We start from the raw sequence: 19,384 nt of genomic DNA on the forward strand, positions 1-19,384 counted from the left end.
GTGACCCTGCTGGACCTCACATCACAGCACTAAGCAGTATTGCACCTATATTGTACTGTCTCAGTACTTTTATATTTGTGTGCTGTAGCACTTACTTTTTATTCACAGTTATTTTGTAAATAACACTATTCTTTGCATTTCTGGTTAGATGTAATAGAGAATATATTGAGATGCTACACCTGACCTAGATCTTTGAAAGAGCTTTGTCTGCTGACTCAGCTCTCTGTCTTTTTCCTCAATTTTTTTTGTAGTTGTTTATCAATTTTATAATTATTTTATTTGTCTTTGCTTCCCCATTAAGTGGAGTGGTGCAGTCACAGGGAAACAAGAAGAGACACCCACCTGGGAAGTGTATGTGTGCCCATCTGTGCCACAAACAGGAGACACTGGAGCTGACTGGCACGGCTTGCAAGGACGCTCCACTTGTTCCACGGACGACTGCTTGATTCTAGTGAAAACAGAGTCCGCAGTGAGCAACACGTCTACAGCACTGATTTTCAGAATGTCCTCAAAGCAGCAGAAATATTGCAAAACGTTTCGCAAAAACTGTCACAGATGGAGAAGACTAACAATGAACCATGTTGGAGGATATTACTGTGAATGATCAAAAGCTATACAGAAGTAGTGGACTTTGAGGAGTGGCAACAAAGGGAAGTAAAGTTCAAAGTAAATTTATCAGCAAAGTACATATATGTTACCATATAGTACCCTGAGGGTCATTTTCTTGTGGGCGTTCACAGTTAATAGACAGAAACACAACAGAATCAACGTAAAAGCAGACGTGAGAGACAAAGAACTAATGTTCAAAAGACAGCAAACTGTGCAAATACAAAAAGGAAAAAAAATAATAATAATGAAGTGAAATCACCAGAAATATGCTGATTTAAAAGAGAAAATTGAAAGACTGTGAAACATGAACAAGGCATACATTGTCCCAAAGGTAATTTCTACAACTGGTATCATTGCAAAGTCACTACATGATAGCATTAAACAATTAGGCCTACACAGTAATATCTATGTAAAACTTCAGAAAGTCTCAATACTAAACACCACTAGCGTCATCCGGAAGTTCCTAGCAATTGAGAAATGAGCATGCTTGGCTGTGCCTGTACCTCAGGTTTTACCAGCTTGAGCTGAAAAACATAATAATAATTAAATAAGCAATAAGTATTGCACAGATGTTTCGGGAGGGATTTCCAGAATTTAGGAGCTTGGTAATTAAAGTTCCGGCAACTCATTTTGAGAATGATCAAGTAGATGGAGTTGTTCTTAATTTATTCAAGGGATATTGGCCTCGCAGGCTGGGCCAGAACTTCACTGGCCATCACTAGCTGCTCTTGTGAAGAGGGTGGTGAGCTGCCTTCTGAACTGTTGCAGTCCTTGAGGGGTGGTCATGTCTACAGTGCTGTTGGGGTAATAATCCCAGGACTGGGACCAGACCGAGACACGGTTCAGGGTTGGAGACCCCTCCATGTGTGTGTGTGGGTGGCGGGGTGGGAAAGCAGCTTGTTTTGCTATTGCTCCTCGTTGTTTGTTGGCTGCGCGTTGTTCTGCCGAACATTGTGGGCATGTTGGCGCCGGAACACGTGGTGACACCTGTGGGCTGCCCTAAGCACACCCTCAGATTATGTTGTTACTGCAAACGTCACATTTTACTGTATGTTTTGATGTATATGTGATTAATAAATAAATCTAATAAAATCAGAGCAGTAAATTCCAGATGGTGGTGGTCCCATGCTTTTATAGAATTATAGGTTTTAGAACACTACAGCACAGAAACAGGCCCTTCATCCCATCTTGTCCATGCAGACCCAATCTTCTACCTGCACCCAAACCACATCCTTCCAAATCCTTCCCATCCAAGTACTTAACCGAACTTCTCTTAAACATTATAATTGAACCTGCATCTACCACTTCCGCTGGCAGCTCATTCCACACTCTAAATTTAAAAAACAGTCTCAGCATCTCTAATATATCACTGCAATTTAAACTTCAATTCCAGGGACAAGTCTCATAAATCCCTCTTGGACTCTCTCTAATGCCCTCTCTTCCTTCCTCATGTGGTAACCAGAACCGAATACAATACCCCAGCTGAAGTTGGATCAGTTCATCATAACTTAAGAACTTTCTAAGGGCATCCTCTGGAGGCCTGTTCCATTATTTTATGAGTTAACAACAAAGAGTTTCCTTCACCTTAGCCTAACATGAACTGAAGGAAATCCTTAGCGTTTCCCATCTACTACGTATAACAATACAGTCTGTGTATATGAGGTTAATTACCTCCCACAGGAGGGACTTTGTGCAGTGATAATTACAATGATCAATAAAACCCGGTTTTAAAAGGATTCTGTTTTGTTATCAGGGATCATTTTAACATTGATTGTGCAGACCTCAAGGACAATTTTTAACCCTCTAGTAATGAACTTTTGTTGAGTTTGCTGACTGGGATATTGCTGTTCACATTAATCACTTAGCAGCTTAAGGTCCTGATACCAAGAATAACTTGGGATTCATCACCGCCAAATGGTATGGAATGGATGAAGACTACCCTCGACTGCTAAATAACATATATCATTAACTCCTGATTTTGTGCTATGCACTGAGTTGCCATAGGTACCCAGGTGTGGCTCAGAAATACAAGGACAGTGGCTATTTGATGGTTGATGGGATTTGTATGTTATAGTGTTTTGCAGATCGTGTGTTGCTGAGACCCAGTTCAAGGAGTTAAATGTCTCTCATAGGAACATTCTGTCAGTTTTCATTGCTGGTGTAACATTCCAGACAGAAATTACATCCAACGAGTCCCTTGCACAATAATCCAGCGTCTGCTTCCCTTAACAAGCACATATCTAACATATCATTATCATAAAGTTATCGTTACCGACTGGATGATGTGCATGAGTGTGTGTATCTTACACGTGTTAATTAGTTCCCCTCTGCGCCTTGTGGCGCGTTAGGCTGCAGCCTTACCGGTTCCTTTGCATTGTCTGTTTTTATGAGGCCGAGTTGCTAGCTCGACGCTCAACCCAGCATGGATGAACCTGGGGCCACCTGCCTCGAAGTCCGGTGCAGATGCCACCACACCACCGGCCTGCTGTTCTTACACGGGTGGCCGCAAACTATTATCCCCCATGGCCTGGCCAATATTTATGCTTGTGCAAACTTGGTTAAAATAATCTAGTCACAATTACCTTCTTGTTAGCGGGAGTGCATTGTGCAGTGCAGCTGGCGAAACGCTTGACAGCGCCAGCGATTGGGGTTCAATTCCCTCCACTGTCTGTAAGGAGTCTGTACGTTCCCACTGTAACCACGTGGGTTTGCTCTGGGTGCTCCGGTTTCCTCCATCAAGCTGAAGACGTATGAGTTAGAAAGGGTTAGTAAGTTGTGAGCAAGCTATGTTGGAGTTGGAAGCATGGTGACACACGCAGGCTGTTCCCAGCGCGCCTTTGGGCTGTGTTGGTCACTGACACAAACAACATGTTTTACTGTAAGTTTGGTACATAAAGCCGATCTTTAAATCCATTACCAAGGGGTGTGTGTGTGTTATTAGTAAACTGTATGCCATTATCAGGATGTGTAACATCAGTTGTGTGACATGATCAAGATGTGTTTTATTGTGTGTGTGTGTGCAATTGCATGTGATTCATTATAAAAATGTGTGGAGTTGTGCATGTATGTCACTAGCTACAATGAGTAATTATCTGTATGTCGGCCACAACTCTGGATCTTAAAATGCAAACAAGTTTATATAACTGTTCTTTGGGGGGGAAAAAAGGCAAAATGCTGGTAATCAAAAACTAAAACTGAAAATACTCAGCAGGTCAGATAACATCTGTGGGGTGAGATACATTTGTCAGAACATAAGACAATGGGTCTCTGACCTAAAACATTAACTCCTTTCCTCTTCCCACGACTGTGGCCTGAACTGTTGGGTATTTCCAGCGTTTCCTGCCTTTGGTGTGAGACTTGCCACCGCCCACAACTGACCTGTGCTGTAGTTTCTTACGGCTGATGCACATGGCCCTCTGCTGCCCCTGGGAGATGCACACTTTGTGTCTGCTGCACTTCACCTTCTGACAGGGGTCCTTGGTGGGGTCCAGTGCTGTGGAGGGAATCATACGGCAGTTACTTCCAAGTGAGAACAGAAAGACATCGACAATCCCTGGTGCTTCTCAGAATCAGATTCATTATATTTTGTGAAATTTGCCGTTTTTGTGGCAGCAGCCCATAAAACACACTCTAAATTATAACAAGAAATATATATTAAAAATTCAATAAGTGGTGCACAAGGAAAACAAAAATAGTGAGGTTGTGTCCATGGGTTCATTGACCATCAGAAAACTGATAGCAAAGGGGAAGAAGCTCTTCCTAAAACATCAGCCTCCTGTACCCCCTCTCTAAAGGTAATAATGAGATGAGGTCATGCCCTGGGTGATGGGGGTCAAGGATGGATGCCACCATTTGAATATGTTCTCGATGGTGGGGAGGCTAGTTTCAAGTTCCCTGGTATACACATCACCGATTATCTCGTCTGGTCTGTACACACTGGCTGTGTGGCAAAAAAAAAGCACAACAGCATCTCTTCCACCTCAGGCAACTGAAGAAATTTGGCACTGGCCCCCAAGTCCTCAAGACCTTCCACAGGGTCACCTATTGAGCGCATACTGGCTGGTTGCACCAGCCTTATTGCTGGGCACTGCAGAGAGTGGTATGGACAGCCCAGTCCATTTGTGGGTGTGAACGTCCCTCCACTGAGGACAATAGACAATAGGTGCAGGAGTAGGCCATTCGGCCCTTCGAGCCAGCACCGCCATTCACTGTGATCATGGCTGATCATCCACAATCCAGTTCCTGCCTTATCCCCATAACCTTTGATTCCGCTATCTTTAAGAGCTCTATCCACCTCTTTTTTGAAAGCATCCAGAGACTTGGCCTCCACAGCCTTCTGGGGCAGAGCATTCCATATATCCACCACTCTCTGGGTGAAAAAGTTTTTCCTCAACTCCGTTCTAAATGGCCTATCCCTTGGGACATTTACAGCAGCAGGTGCAGAAAGAAGGCCTGAAAGTTCATCAGGGACCCCAACCATAGACTGTTTCAGCTGCTTCCATCTGGCAAACGCTACCACAGCATTAAAGACAGGACCAACAGGCTATGGGACAACTTCTTTCTACAAGCCATTAGACTTTTAAATTTGCATGTCTGTACATTGCATCAGAGTCATAACACAAAGATTTTAACTCCCTCACGTTGTGGGGTGGATATAAGATTTAAATAAATTCTAATTCCAATTCTAATAATGGAGCTGACTGAGTTTACAATCCTGTGCAGTGGCCCCTCCATACCAGATGGTGATGCAACCAATTAGAATGCCCTCCGCAGTACACCCATAAAGTTCCCTGGAGTTTTGCTTTCCCCTTCTGTCCCTCTTTGCCTAATAAACCACACACCTCCGTGTTCTCTTGCAGTATTTAAACAGCATTGCTCTCCACCTCATGCTCATGAACATATAACCTCCTGCTACTAACCCAGTCCTAGTCTCCTGGTGAGCACCAAATGATACGAAGTGGTTGCTCAGAGGGGGAAGTAATCCTCATGCCATAGCTTGAGCTGAGTGCATGGGCAGCCAGATTATCTGAGATGGGTTCCCAGCATTAAAAGCATATGAGCATACCGTCCACTAAATGTGGTCACCTGAAAGTGTTTGCAATTATAATGGGTGAAGCATCATTGAGGATTCTGACCACAAACTCTTTGACCCACTACCGTCAGGAAGGAGGTACGTACTGGGTAAAAGCTTCTGCCCCCAGTCTGTGAGATGAACGAATACCCTGCCACCACCGAGGTCTCGTCACTAAGAAAGTGGGCTGTTTACTGCTTACCTATGCTGCACACTCCACATGTACTTTGAATGATATTTTATTAACTTATTTGTGGTTTATGTACTGTGTGTGATATATGTATTGTGGGGACACTGTGGTTTGGAGGAACGTTGTTGTATTTGGTGGTATTTATGTGCAGTCAGATGACAATAAACCTGACCTTAAACTTGACTTAAGTATATGGTGACTTAAGGAATGATGGGCCTACGTGATAAATTTCTCCCTGGAGACTCACAGAGACTTAAAATGCTGGAATCTGGAGCAACAAATTTCACAACGTGTATAAGTGATCATAAACCTGGTTCTGACTCCAATTCTATTCTTTGCCTTCCCTAGCCCCTGTAAACTCTCTTTCCACTAGCTCCTCTCCTCTCCTTCCCACCTCTCTCCTCAAAGACTCCCACTGACGAAGAGCACTGGTAATTTTCCATTTGTGGTTACCCATGGAGCTTTGAGGTCTCTCACTGGCAAAGGGGAGTTGCGCCATTGACAAACATGGCATAACTGAAGAAGTTATTCCAGCTTTAGTTCCACAGTAGGCGATGGTTTTCCAGGATCTGGCTCCCCCTAGGGGATCTAATTCTTGTACTGATAAGAAATGGACAGCTTGGGTTTTTAAATCTCCTACTGTCTATAATCACATGTTACAGAGACCAACCTTCTGAGAGTCTATTACTGATCTACATAGAAATTAGCATTATATCAGAACTGTAGTTAAAAGAATGTTCTGGAATGGAACTTAATTTTAAACTCTGGCAGCATTTCACGATAATATTCACAGTATAAACCTAACCATCTATATCAACTGCAGAGGTTACAAGCTTGATCCTTGGCTTTCTGCCACAGGCCTGTCTTGTGATGCTTGAGTCACATGCTTGTTAGGAGGGCAGTGCAAGATGTTACAAGCTCTGGTTCTTGGCAACAGATCCAAGGGAAAAGGCAGAGAATATTTTCACTCAGTGGATTTTTTTGGGCAGTGGAAGGAGGTTTGTAGGATAAGTGGATTAACACAATGGGGAGAAAGGTTATGGGGGAAGGAGTGGAGAGATTTTCCAAATGGTCTGCGTGGTCAAAACGTGAAAGACTCTAGCAAATTTCTACAGATGTACCGTAGAGGACATTCTGGCTGGTTGGATCACCATCTGGTATGGAGGCACCAATGCACAGGATCAGAAAAAGCTGCAGAGGGTTGTCGAATCAGGCAGCTCCATCACGGCCATCATCCTCCCCACCGTCAAGCTCACCTTCAAAAGGTAATGTCTCAGGAAGGTTGCATCCATCACTAAGGACCCTCACCATCCAGGACATGCCCTCTCCTCATTACTACCATCAGGGAGAAGGTACAGGAGCCTGACGATGGACCTTTTGCATGGCCTTGCTGGTATCAAGGCATAGATGGGATCACAGAGGGCAAAAAACCTGTTGATGTAGGAGACTACAGATGCTGGAATCTGGCAAAAAAATGAAGTGCTGAAGGAACTCATTTTCAAAGACCCTGCAACCCATGTTCTCAGTATTACTCATTTACTAATCTTATTATTTTGAACGATTTGCTTTCTTTTGCACAATGGATGTTTGTCAGTCTTTGTTTATGTATGCTATTTAAAAATTCTTTTGTATTTCTTTATTTTCCTGTAATGCCTGCAAGAAAAAGAATCTCAAGGTAGTGTATGGTGACTTATACATACCTTGATAATAAATTTACTTCTACTTTGACCCAGTGGGTCAAGCAGCTTCTGGGGAGGGAAATGGACAGTTGACATTTCAGGACGATGTCTACGCTTCCCTCAGCCTCTAGAAGGCAGCCAACATAATCAAACAATCCCTCCCACCCTCCTTCTCTCTTCTCGCCCCTCCCATCAGACAGAAGATACAAAAGCTGGAGAACACCAGGCACAAGAACGGCTTTTATCCACTGTTATCCAAGTCTTAAATGAACCTCTCATATGTCGAGAAAAAGTCCAAAGTTCAAAGTAAAACCTATAATCACAGCACATACATGTCACCACATAGAACCCCAAGATTCTGTCTCCTGTGGGCATACCCAGCAAATCTATAGAACAGCAACTGTAAGCAAGTTCAATGAACAACAAACTGTGCGAATGCAAAATATAAATAAATAGCAATAAATAACAGGTATGAAAAACAAAATAAAGAGCCCTTAAAGTGAGATTATCGGTTGTGGGAACACAGGAAGTAGAATGAGTGTAGTTATCCCCTTTGGCTCAAGAGCCTGATGGTTCAGGGGTAGTAACTGTTCTTGAACCTGGTGGTGCGAGTCCTGAGGCTCCTGTACCTTCAACCTGATGGCAGCAGTGAGAAAAGAGCCTGGCCTGGGTAGTGAAGATCTTTGACGATGGATGCTGCTTTTCTACAGCGATGTTTCCTGTAGATGTGCTCAATGGTTGGGAGGATTTTACCCGTGATGTACTTGGCTAAATCCGCCACCTTTTGTAGGATTTTCCGCTCAAAGGCATTGGTGTTCCCATGCTAGGCCGTAATGCAGCCTGTCAGCACACTTCCCACCACACATCTACAGAAGTTTGCCAAAGGTTTCGATGACATGCCAAATCTCTGCAGACTCCTGTCATGCTTTCTTTGTAAGTATATTTATATGATGGGTCCAGGGCAGGTCCTCTGAAATAGTGACATGAAGGAATTTAATATTACTGACCCTCTTGCTTCAAAACATGGACCATTGTCCCTGTACCTAAAAAGACCATGGTAACATGTCTGAAGGACTGGCGTCCTGTTGCACTCACCTCAATAATAAGTAAATGCTTTGAGAGGCTGGTCAAGGACTACATCTGCAGCTTGCTACCACCCACACTGGACCCCCTACGATTCACCTACCGACACAACTGATCGACAGACGACGCGATAGCCACTGCTCTGCACACCGTCCTTACACATTTGGAGAAGAGGGATGCTTATGTGAGAATGCTGTTCTTGGGCTACAGTTTAGCATTCAACACCATAATTTCCTCCAGGCTTGACAAGAAGCTCAGAAACCTCGGCCTTCACCCTACCTTGTGCAGCTGGATCCTGGACTTCCTGTCAGATCGCCGGCAGGTGGTAAGAGTGGGCTCCCTCACCTCTGGCCCTCTGACCCTCAACTCAGGTGCCCCTCAGGGCGGTGTACTAAACCCCCACCTTTACCCTCTGTATACCCATGACTGTGTTGCCACCAGCAGCTCTAATCTGCTGATTAAATTTGCTGACGACACTACACTGATTGGCCTAATCTCAAATAATAACGAAGCAGCCTACAGAGAAGAAGTCATCACCCTGACACATTGGTGTCAAGAAAACAACCTCTCCCTCAATGTCACAAAAAAAAAGGAGCTGGTTGTGCACTACAGGAGGAATGGAGACCAGCTAACCTCTATTGACATCAATGCATCTGGGATTGAGAGGGTGAACAGCTTCAAGTTCCTAGGTATACACATCATCAAGGATCTCACTTGGTCTGTACATACCGGGTGAGTGGTGAAAAAAGCACAACAGCGCCCCTTTCACCTCAGACGGTTGAAGAAGTTTGGTATGGGCCCCCAAATCCTAAGGACTTTCTACAGGGGCACAATTGAAAACATCCTGACTGGCTGCATCACTGCCTGGTATGGGAACTGTATTTCCCTCAGTCACAGGACTCTGCAGAGAGTGGTGTGGACAGACCAGCGCATCTGTGGATGTGAACTTCCCACTATCCAGGACATTTACAGAGACAGGTGTGTAAAAAGGGCCCAAAGGATCATTGGGGACCCAAGTCACCCCCAACCACAAACTGTTCCATCTGCTACAATCCGGGAAATGTTACCACAGCATTAAAGCCAGGACCAATAGGCTCCGGGACAGCTTCTTCCAATAGGCCATCAGACTGATTAATTCACACTGATATAGTTGTACCTCTAAGCTATATTGTCTTTCCTGTTGTATATTTTACTGTATATACTAATTATTACAAATTACTATAACTTGCACATTGTCCATTCAGATGGAGATGTAATGTAAAGATTTTTACTCCTCACGTATATGAAGGATGTAAGAAGCAAAGTCAATTCAAATTCATCTCTGATTCTCTGATGATTACTGGCTCATGGACCATTGGTTTCCCTCTCCTGAAGTCTACAATCCGTTCCTTGGCTTATTGACATTGACTGAGATGTGGTTGTTATGACACCATTCAGCCAAATTTTCAATCTGCCTCCAATATGCTAATTTGTCACCCTCTTTGATACAGCCCACAACAGTGGTGTCATTTGCAAACTTGTATATGGTGTTGGAGCTGTACTTAGCCACACAATCATAGGCGTAAAACGAGTCGAGCAGGGGGCTTAGAACAAATCCCTGTGGTGTTCCTGTGCTGATGGAGATCGTGGAGGAGATGTTTCTGACAATCCGAACTGGGGTCTGCAAGTGAGGAAATCCAGGATCCAATTGCACAAGGAGGTATTGAAGCCAAGGTCTTGGAGCTTATTGATTAGTTTTCAGGGGATGATGGTATTGAATGCTGAGCTGTAGTCAATAAAGAGCATCCTGATGTTTGCATCTTTGCTGTCCAGATGTTCCAGGATTGTGTGAAGAGCCAATGAGATGGTATAAAGAGCATCTTGATGTTTGCATCTTTGCTGTCCAGCTGTTCCAGGGTTGTGTGAAGAGTCAATGAGATGGTATCTACTGTGGTGCTTTGGAAGGCAAATTGGAGTAGATCCAAGTCACCATTCAGACAGGAGCTGATATGCTTCAACACCAGCCTCTCAAAACATTTCATCACTGTGGATGTAAGTGCTACAGGAAGATAGAAAGATTAACTCTTGATCTCCCAACCTACCTTCTGGTGGCCCTTGTATCATACTGTCCATGCCTTGTAACTCTGCAATCTGTTACTCTTTTCACTTCTGTGTTGTAATTATGTATGGCATGATCTATCAGGACGGCCCATGAAACAAAAGCCTTGCACAGTATCTTGGTACATACGAAAAGAATAATCCAATGCTAATAGCAATGCTGTCTGAAAGAGAGAGATGGTGAGAAGAGGTGGAGCAAGGCATGTGATAGTTGGATCCACTTAATGGAGAAGGAAAGAATGGAAATGACAACAGAGGTCAGAAGTTGATGGAAGGAGGCAACAAAGGGCTGCCGATGGTGGAAATTGGTAACAGAGGAGGATGGAGAAAAAAAATGATGCCTATCACTGCCTTAAATTGCTGATCCCCTGTTATTCATCAGTGACCCCTCACACTAGGTTCCTCACCCTCGAACTCACTGACCCACACAGTCACATTACCCCTGAAAAATTTCCCCATGGACTGTTTTTCTGTCCCATGTCTTAGCCAGGGCCTAGAATGGCGGAGCAGGCTCGATGGGCCCCATGGGCCTATTCTGCTCCCGTGTCCTCAAGTCTTATGTTTGAGCATCCTTAATACCGAAGGATCAATTTGTCTGGGGGTAAAGCGAGACCCAAAATCTTAAAGTAAATTTAGTATCAAAGTATGAATGTTTCATTCTATACTACTTTGAGGTTAATTTTCCTTAACATTGCCTTATCATTTTGGATGAGGTGAGGCCACGAGTGTGGCCTTTCTTTTCCCAATTTCTGCAATTCTTACCAGCTCTAAAACTTACTAAAAATGGGTCCCTCTAATCTTCACCTCATCATCAACCATGCATGGAACGCCCTGCCAGGGGTGGTGATAGAGGCAAATGCATGAGGGGTAATTAAGAAACTCTTAGATAGGCAGATGGATGATAGAAAAATGGAGGTCTACTTAGGAGGGAAGGGTTAGATGGTACTTACAGTAGAGTAGGTTCAAAGGTTGGCACAACATCGTGGGCTGAAGGGTGTACTGTGCTGTAGTGTTCTAGGTTCTACATTCTAACCATCTCATCCTGAAAGTTCTGGAGTCTTTTTCCAACTCAGTCCACCCTCTTCCCTCAAGATACTCCTGACCAACTATTATTCTAATGCCTGGTTCTTTGTTCATTGTCAGCCTTACCCTGATCCAGTTACATGCCTGTTAAGTGCCTTGAAGCTACATAATCACAAATAGCTCCTGTCAAAATTCGCCAGGATAGTCCATCACTGCAGTCCACTTTCCTAAGTGCCACTCTCTGGGAGTGCATTAGCTCTCAGTCTTTAGCCAAGTTGGACCGTTGCTAGTCTAAAAAGCATTGCCGCGAAACGCAGGAGCTGTCTAAAAGCCATTGAGGAACTGTAGTCCATAACCTTTAATGACGTCATTAAATAATCATTAAATGCTCACTAATAGCACAGTTACTGGGAATGTATTTCCCAGTCCAGAGATTTAAGGCATCTAATGCGTCCTTCTGTAACCCTGTGCTCTCTGAAGAAATATATCCCTTTGCGTAGGTCAGAAACTGAGGATCATTTCTTCAGCAATGCTAGTTATCGTCTGGTAACCATTCCAGCTACTGAGACACAAGTTACTGTAATAGGTTTGACTCCTGTTCCAGGGACCCCACCACAAAATCCAGCCTGCGAGTCCCAATACACTGTGGGTGGAATGCTACACATCTGGAAGTGCCATCATTTGGATAAAATACCATAATAACAACCTCACCTTCGCTCCCAGGCATCACAAAAGTCACAGGGAGCTCTTCTCCAACATCCTGGCTAATAACTATCCTCAAATAATCCTACCATAAATAGTCAGCTGGTCATTATCAAGATGTTCTCTGTGGTGCCCTAATCTACACAAATTGGTTGTGGCATTTGCCATATTACAACTGAATGAGTCAGTAGGTGACACGGTGGCACAGCTGGTAGAGCTGCTGCCCCAAAACACCAGGTTCAATCCTGACCTTGGGTACTGTCTGTGTGGAGTTTGCACCATTTCAGGGCATGGTTGCCAAGTGGTAAGGCGTTGGTCTCAGAAACCAAAGGTCATGGGTTTGAGTCCTTGTGTCCTGATTGAAAAGCTACAGACCTAGGCCTCTGTATCTCCCTCAGCAGCTGGATCCTTGACTTCCTAGCTGGCAGACCACAATCTGTGCAGATTGGAAATAACACCTCCACCTCACTGACCATCAACACTGGCGCACCTTAGGGATGTGTGCTTAGCTCACTGCTCTACTCACTCTACACCTATGACTGTGTGGCTAGCTATAGCTCAAATGCCATCTATAAATTTGCTGATGATACAACCATTGTTGGCAGGATCTCAGATGGTGACAAGAGGGCATAAGATACACCAGCTGGTTGAGTGGTGTCGCAGCAACAACCTGGCACTCAATGTCAGCAAGACCAAAGAGCTGATTGTGGACTTCAGGAAGTGTGAGATGAGGGAACATAAACCAATCCTCATAGAAGGATCAGAAGTGGAGAGAGTGAGCAATTTCAAATTCATAGGTGTCAATATCTCTGGGGAGCTAACTTGGTCCCAACATATTGACGCAGCTGTAAAGAAGGCAAGACAGCGGCTGTACTTTAGGAACTTGAGGACTTGAGGAGATTTGGGATGCCGTCTAAAACATTCAAAAATTTCTATAGATGTACTGTGGTGAGCATTCTAACTGGCTGCATCACCACCTGGTATGGGGGGGGGGTGTGGAATGGCTACGGCACAGGATCAAAGTCAGCTGCAGAGAGTTGTAAAATTAGTCAGCTCCATCATGGCCACTAGCCTCTGTAGCATCCAAGACATCCTCATGAACAATGGCTCAAAAAGGCAGTATCCATCATGAAGGACCCCACCACCCAGGACATGCCACTCCTCCTCATTGTTACCATCAGGAAGTAGGAGCAGCTTCTCCCCCTCTGCCATCCGATTTCTAACTGGACATTGAACCCAAGAACACTACCTCATTACATTTTTATTTCTGTTTTTGCACTACTTATTTAATTTAACTATTTGATATACTTACTGCAATTCACCAGTTTTTTCTCTATATTAACATGTATTGCAGTACACTGCTGCCACAAAGTTAACAAATTTCACAATGAATGCTGGTGATATTAAATCTGGTTCTGAGTCTGGTGAAACTTCACGAGGGAAGCACAGCAGGTATGCTCTTGCTTTGCAGCTCTGACAACCCTGGTTCGATCTGAACTGTCTGTGTGGAGTTTACACGTTCTCCCTGCAAACACTTGGGTTTCCCTCCAGTGCTCGAGTTTCCTTCCCCACATCCCAAACACATGTTCTTAAGTTGATTGGCCACTGCAAACGACCAGTAATGCAGGTGGGGTGTAAGAAAACTGCAGGTAGTTAATGGGCATGGAAGAGGGATTAGATTAACACTCACAAAATGCTGGAGGAACTCAGCAGGTCAGGCAGCATTTATGGAGAGGAATAAGCAGTCGACATTTCAGGCTGAGACTCTCCATCAAGTGAGAGTAGGGTACAAGGAATTAAGTGGGGGAATGGGATAGGATTTCTGAGAGCTGGCATCACAGACATCCCACCTCTCCCGGAACTTCCAGGAGTCTCCCGCATATTAATAGTGGCTCCCTGATGCCCGCAAATTATATACAATATCACGGAAATCAATTTTTTTGAGAGCAAGCGAGAGAAAAGCAAGAGAGAACGAGAGAGAGTGTTCATTAGCATAGCTAACGTTATTTAAACTAGCTGGCTAGCTACTAAGGAGCTACTCTATTGTAGACATCCCACCTCTCCCGGAAGTCTCCCGCAAATTGATGGTGCTACCTCCCTGAAATGAGTTTTTGCAGGGTGGGATGTCTGGCATCGGCTCAATGGGCCAAATGGTATTGGTATTGAAATTGGTTAACTATTGTTACATGTACCAAGATACGGTGAAAAGCTGGTCTTGCACACTGTTTATACAGGTCAAGTCATTGCACAGCGCATTGAGCTAAAATACGTTAAAACATGGTCTCTGATGGGGTAGGGAATTAAAGTAAATATGGCAACCAACCAAAATGCTCAGCCAGTAAAGCAGCATCTATGGAGAGGAATAAACAGTTGATATTTCAGGAATTTCTCTACTACACTAGAGACCATGTTTTACCTTTATCTGGCTGAATGCACATTGAGCCACTCATTTAATTCCTCATTTACCTCGAGGCAGTGGAGCCTAGGCCTAGGGCCTGAGAGAGAGGAAAGACATGAGGTCTGATTGATTTAAGCACTGGGCCTAATTAGAAAGGTTGGATTGAGAGCATATCAAAGTGGCAGGGCCCAGGTCTGAGACCATATCAAAGTGGCAGGGCCCGGGTCTGAGACCGTATCAAAGTGGCAGGGCCCAGGTCTGAGACCGTATCAAAGTGGCAGGGCCCAGGTCTGAGACCGTATCAAAGTGGCAGGGCCCAGGTCTGAGAGCGTATCAAAGTGGCAGGGCCCAGGTCTGAGACCATATCAAAGTGGCAGGGCCCAGGATTGAGAGCATATCAAAGTGGCAGGGCTCAGGTCTGTCTGAGACCATATCAAAGTGGCAGGGCCCAGGATTGAGAGCATATCAAAGTGGCAGGGCCCAGGTCTGAGACCATATCAAAGTGGCAGGGCCCAGGTCTGAGACCATATCAAAGTGGCAGGGCCCAGGATTGAGAGCATATCAAAGTGGCAGGGCCCAGGTCTGAGACCATATCAAAGTGGCAGGGCTCAGGTCTGAGACTGTATCAAAGTGGCAAGGCCCAGGATTGAGAGCATATCAAAGTGGCAGGGCTCAGGTCTGTCTGAGACCATATCAAAGTGGCAGGGCCCAGGATTGAGAGCATATCAAAGTGGCAGGGCCCAGGTCTGAGACCATATCAAAGTGGCAGGGCCCAGGTCTGAGACCATATCAAAGTGGCAGGGCCCAGGATTGAGAGCATATCAAAGTGGCAGGGCCCAGGTCTGAGACCATATCAAAGTGGCAGGGCTCAGGTCTGAGACTGTATCAAAGTGGCAAGGCCCAGGACTGAGAGTGAGGACCGGCCTGAGGTTTTGGCCAATTTAAGCGGCAGGCCAGATTGAAAAGGTCAGGGTGTTGGGTCTGGAAGTGAAGGACCAGCAGGTTCAACTCGCTGCTCTGCAAGGTTTACTCATGTCTGCGCTGAACTGAGGTTGTGGGTTTCCTTGTTTTGTGGCTGCCTGTAAGGAGATGAATCTCAAGGCTCAATGTATATAGTATACATTGATAATAAATGTACTTCAAACTTTGAACCTCCACATAAATATGATGAGGAGGACCAGAAACTAAAGAAATCGAAGTTCGTGCTGTCAGCTTGGAGGCTACCCAGATGGAATGAGAGATGGTGCTTTTCAACCAGAGAGTGGCCTCGTCATGGCAGTAGAGGAGGCCATTGACCAACACGTCAGAATATGAATCGGTGGTGGAATTCACTGTGAATTCCTAGTCGTTGCGGATGGGGTGAAAGTGCTCACACATTTCCATGACATGCTGCTGAATTGCCACTAGGTTTGGAGGAGAATTTATCACATTGGTTTTGAATGAATTGACCCTAAATGTGAGCACCCTACTCCCTGGGTAGTCAGTTTCACTTATTATCAGAAAAATGTTCTCATCATTTTAGTTTTAGATTTAACCCCTTCAAACACAAGCCATGCCCTCTGGACCCCAGGGTTCCAGGCAAGGTGAAATAGCCCATCATCTAATAGACCCTGTGTTATCCAATAAAGATCAATTTTACCTTCTATCGGGCAAAAAAAGGACAATTTTCAGAATTGGTCCTAGGGTGAATGGAAGGGAAAGATTTAAAAGGAACCTGTAAAGAAAGTAAAGGCATCCGTTAGTCTTGTGAGACCATGGATCTGCGCCTGGAAAGTCTTCACTCTCCAGGTCACAGGCCTGGGCAAGGTTGTATGGAAGACCAGCGGTTGCCCATGCTGCAAGTCTCCCCTCTCCAAGACACCGATGTTGTCCAAGGGAAGGGTATTAGGACCCATACAGCTTGGCACCAGTGTCGTTGCAGAGCTATGTGTGATTAAGTGACTTGCTCAAGGACACAACACGTTCCCTCAGCTGGGGCTCGAACTCACGACCTTCAAGACGCTAGTCCCATGCCTTAACCACTTGGCCACGTGCCCACACAAAAGGAACCTGAGGGGCAACTTTTTCACACAGAGGTTGGTGAGTACATGGAACAAACTACTAGTGGACATGGTTGGGGCAGATACAAATGTATCATTTAAGAAGCAGTTGGATAGGTATATCAGGGATATTGAGGAAACTCTTAAAAAGTCACATGGGTGATAGAAAATGGAGGGCTACGTAGGAGGGAAGGGTTAGATTAATCTTAAGAGTAGGTTAAGAGGTTAGCACAACATTGTGGGCTGAAGGGTCTTGCTGTGCTGTAATGTTCAATGTTCTATGTCATACAGACCATCCACCTTCTTAATCCTTTCTTCTTCTGATCAGATTTCTTCCGGTCATCCAAGCCAATATTTTATCTCTAACTAGAGCACAGAATGCAGACAGTCTGGTCATTATCATATTGTTGACTGTGGGAGCTCGCTGGCTGTACACATGCTGCTATAATTCCCGCTTTATAACCGGGTCTGCATCTCAAAAGTATTTAATTACCTTTAAGTACACTGGGACAGCCTGAGGTCATAAAGAACACTTAGTAATACAACTTTGTTTTTACAAATGTAGCACAATTTTCAGGAAGTTAGATTTTCAAAAGCATCTTTTGCTCCATGTAATGCCTTCGTGGTATCTAAATGTTACTGTCAGGGTCAGTTAAGAAGTTAATGTTCTGTTAAGAGTCTTACTGATTGTTGAGAAAGGTCATACAGGTTTGAGGCCAGCCCTCTTCCAATAATGAGCATTAGAAAACCACCAGGCTCCCTCTCAGAAATAAAGACTTTGCATTTCCGAAGCACAGGAGATTCTGCAGAGGCTGGAAACCCAGCAAAACACACACATAATGCTGGGGGAGCTCAGCAGGTCAGGCTGCACCTATGGAGAGGAATAAAAGGTCAACATTTCAGGCCGAGACCCTTCCTCAGGAAGAAGGTGAGAGGCTTAATGATGGATCTCTGCCTGAAATATTTATTTATTTTATTGATACAGCGTGGAGTAGGCCCCAGCAACCCCGACAGGACAATTTACAATGACCAATTAACCTACTGGTACATCTTTGAATTGTGGGAGGAAACCAGAGCACCTAGGGGAAAGCAAACACATTCTAGGAGGAGGACGTACAGAGACTCCTTACAGAACAGTGCCAGAACTGAATTCTGAACTCTGGAATTCCCAGAGCTGTGATAGCGTCATGCTAACCGCAGAGCTACTTTGCGCCCCAGGTAAACATCGACTGTTTGTTCCCCTCCCTGACCTTCTGAGCTCCTCCAGCACTTTTGTGCGTGTTGCTTGGATTTCCATCATCTGCAGATTTTCTCATCTTTGTCTAAGTTACTTTGCATTTACGTAGCACCTTTCATGTCCAACGCATCCTAATTACAACCAACACTCTACTTCTGAACTGCGGTCATTGCTAATTACACAAGGGACACCGAAACCATTTATGAAGAGCTAGTTCCCACAAACCAACTGTGCTAGTGACTGGGTTCTCTGCTATTTCCCAGCATAACAGTGAACAGAGCCTTTCTTCCTTTTTTCAAAATGGCCCATTGGGAACTTTTATATTGGCATGAAAAAAACGGAGGGGTCTTGGTCTAGCAACTCGCCCGAACGACTGATTCCCTGACAGTGCTACAGTCCTCCAGGAGCTTGCTGCAGCATCGGCCCGAGTTATTGCAAATTCACTGGGCAACGTTCTGACTCAGAGGCAAGACTGCAGGATGCTTGGCATCAATAGAACTTAGTGGAATCAAAAGCATTTAGACAGAGGGTGGAAAGGGAATGGTAAATTAATTTTTAATGAGCAAAATGCCCAATAAGAAAATCAATGCTTGTTGCTGAGCATATCTATAATTCTTCCCATGAGTGTTAGCAGTAGCAGATATCCTGTAGTTCCCATTTGGGTTCTGTCGATTAATTTATTGGGCTACAGGCCTACGATCAGTAGTAATAAATAACGGAGCACTTTGTTACCCAGCCTGCTGCATGTTCACAGAGCCTGTCATCGATAATCATTGTGCTCTCTCAGCTGGGACTTAATAGCTTATATTTTACAGTTGCGTCTCATATGTGTTCAGTAACTGCGCCATATCTATTTAATTACGTATATCAGGAGTACTTGTGGGTTACGCTTGCACACAAGAAGCGAGGCAGAACAACATTAATGTCTGCTGTTGATGGTGGTTCTCATGACAGGAGTCCTCAATCCGTAAGTTAAGCTCAGGTAAAAGTTAACAATCTGCCACCATCAGTTATCCTCTGTATCATGCAAGCCAACTGTGAATTGCTGTGCTTGTGCAGATACACACATGTATCCCTCAGTTCTCAAAGGCTCACAGTGTGTGAGGGACTCGCCTGTATCTCGTCTCATGAATCACCTCCCCTACAATGAGTTACTTTGAAGTGTGGAGACTCCCATATACACAAATCTACTTCTAAACCCAAGACTGAAAGGCTTATTGAAGCAACAATTTAACCCAGGGAAGTCTGATTAGCAA

At 44.6% G+C, this 19,384-nt stretch overlaps 1 protein-coding gene across 2 annotated transcripts in view; it reads right to left on the reverse strand.

Moving 5' to 3' along the window:
* Window positions 1-19,384, reverse strand: part of spock2 (SPARC (osteonectin), cwcv and kazal like domains proteoglycan 2) — a 105,541-nt gene that overhangs the window by 26,912 nt on the left and 59,245 nt on the right. The window contains exons 1-3 of one of the 2 annotated variants that reach the window (XM_072282637.1): window positions 11,680-11,780; window positions 3,988-4,102; window positions 343-448 (exon numbers count right to left, since the gene is read on the reverse strand). In XM_072282637.1, coding sequence (XP_072138738.1) covers window positions 343-448; window positions 3,988-4,102; window positions 11,680-11,710 — 252 coding nt within the window. In that variant the 5' untranslated portion in view covers window positions 11,711-11,780. Of the gene's footprint in view, window positions 1-342; window positions 449-3,987; window positions 4,103-11,679; window positions 11,781-19,384 lie in introns of those variants that run through there. The other variant, XM_072282635.1, reaches the window with a different exon arrangement.

Source organism: Mobula birostris, chromosome 18, assembly GCF_030028105.1.
Source record: "Mobula birostris isolate sMobBir1 chromosome 18, sMobBir1.hap1, whole genome shotgun sequence".
NCBI lineage: Eukaryota > Metazoa > Chordata > Chondrichthyes > Myliobatiformes > Myliobatidae > Mobula > Mobula birostris.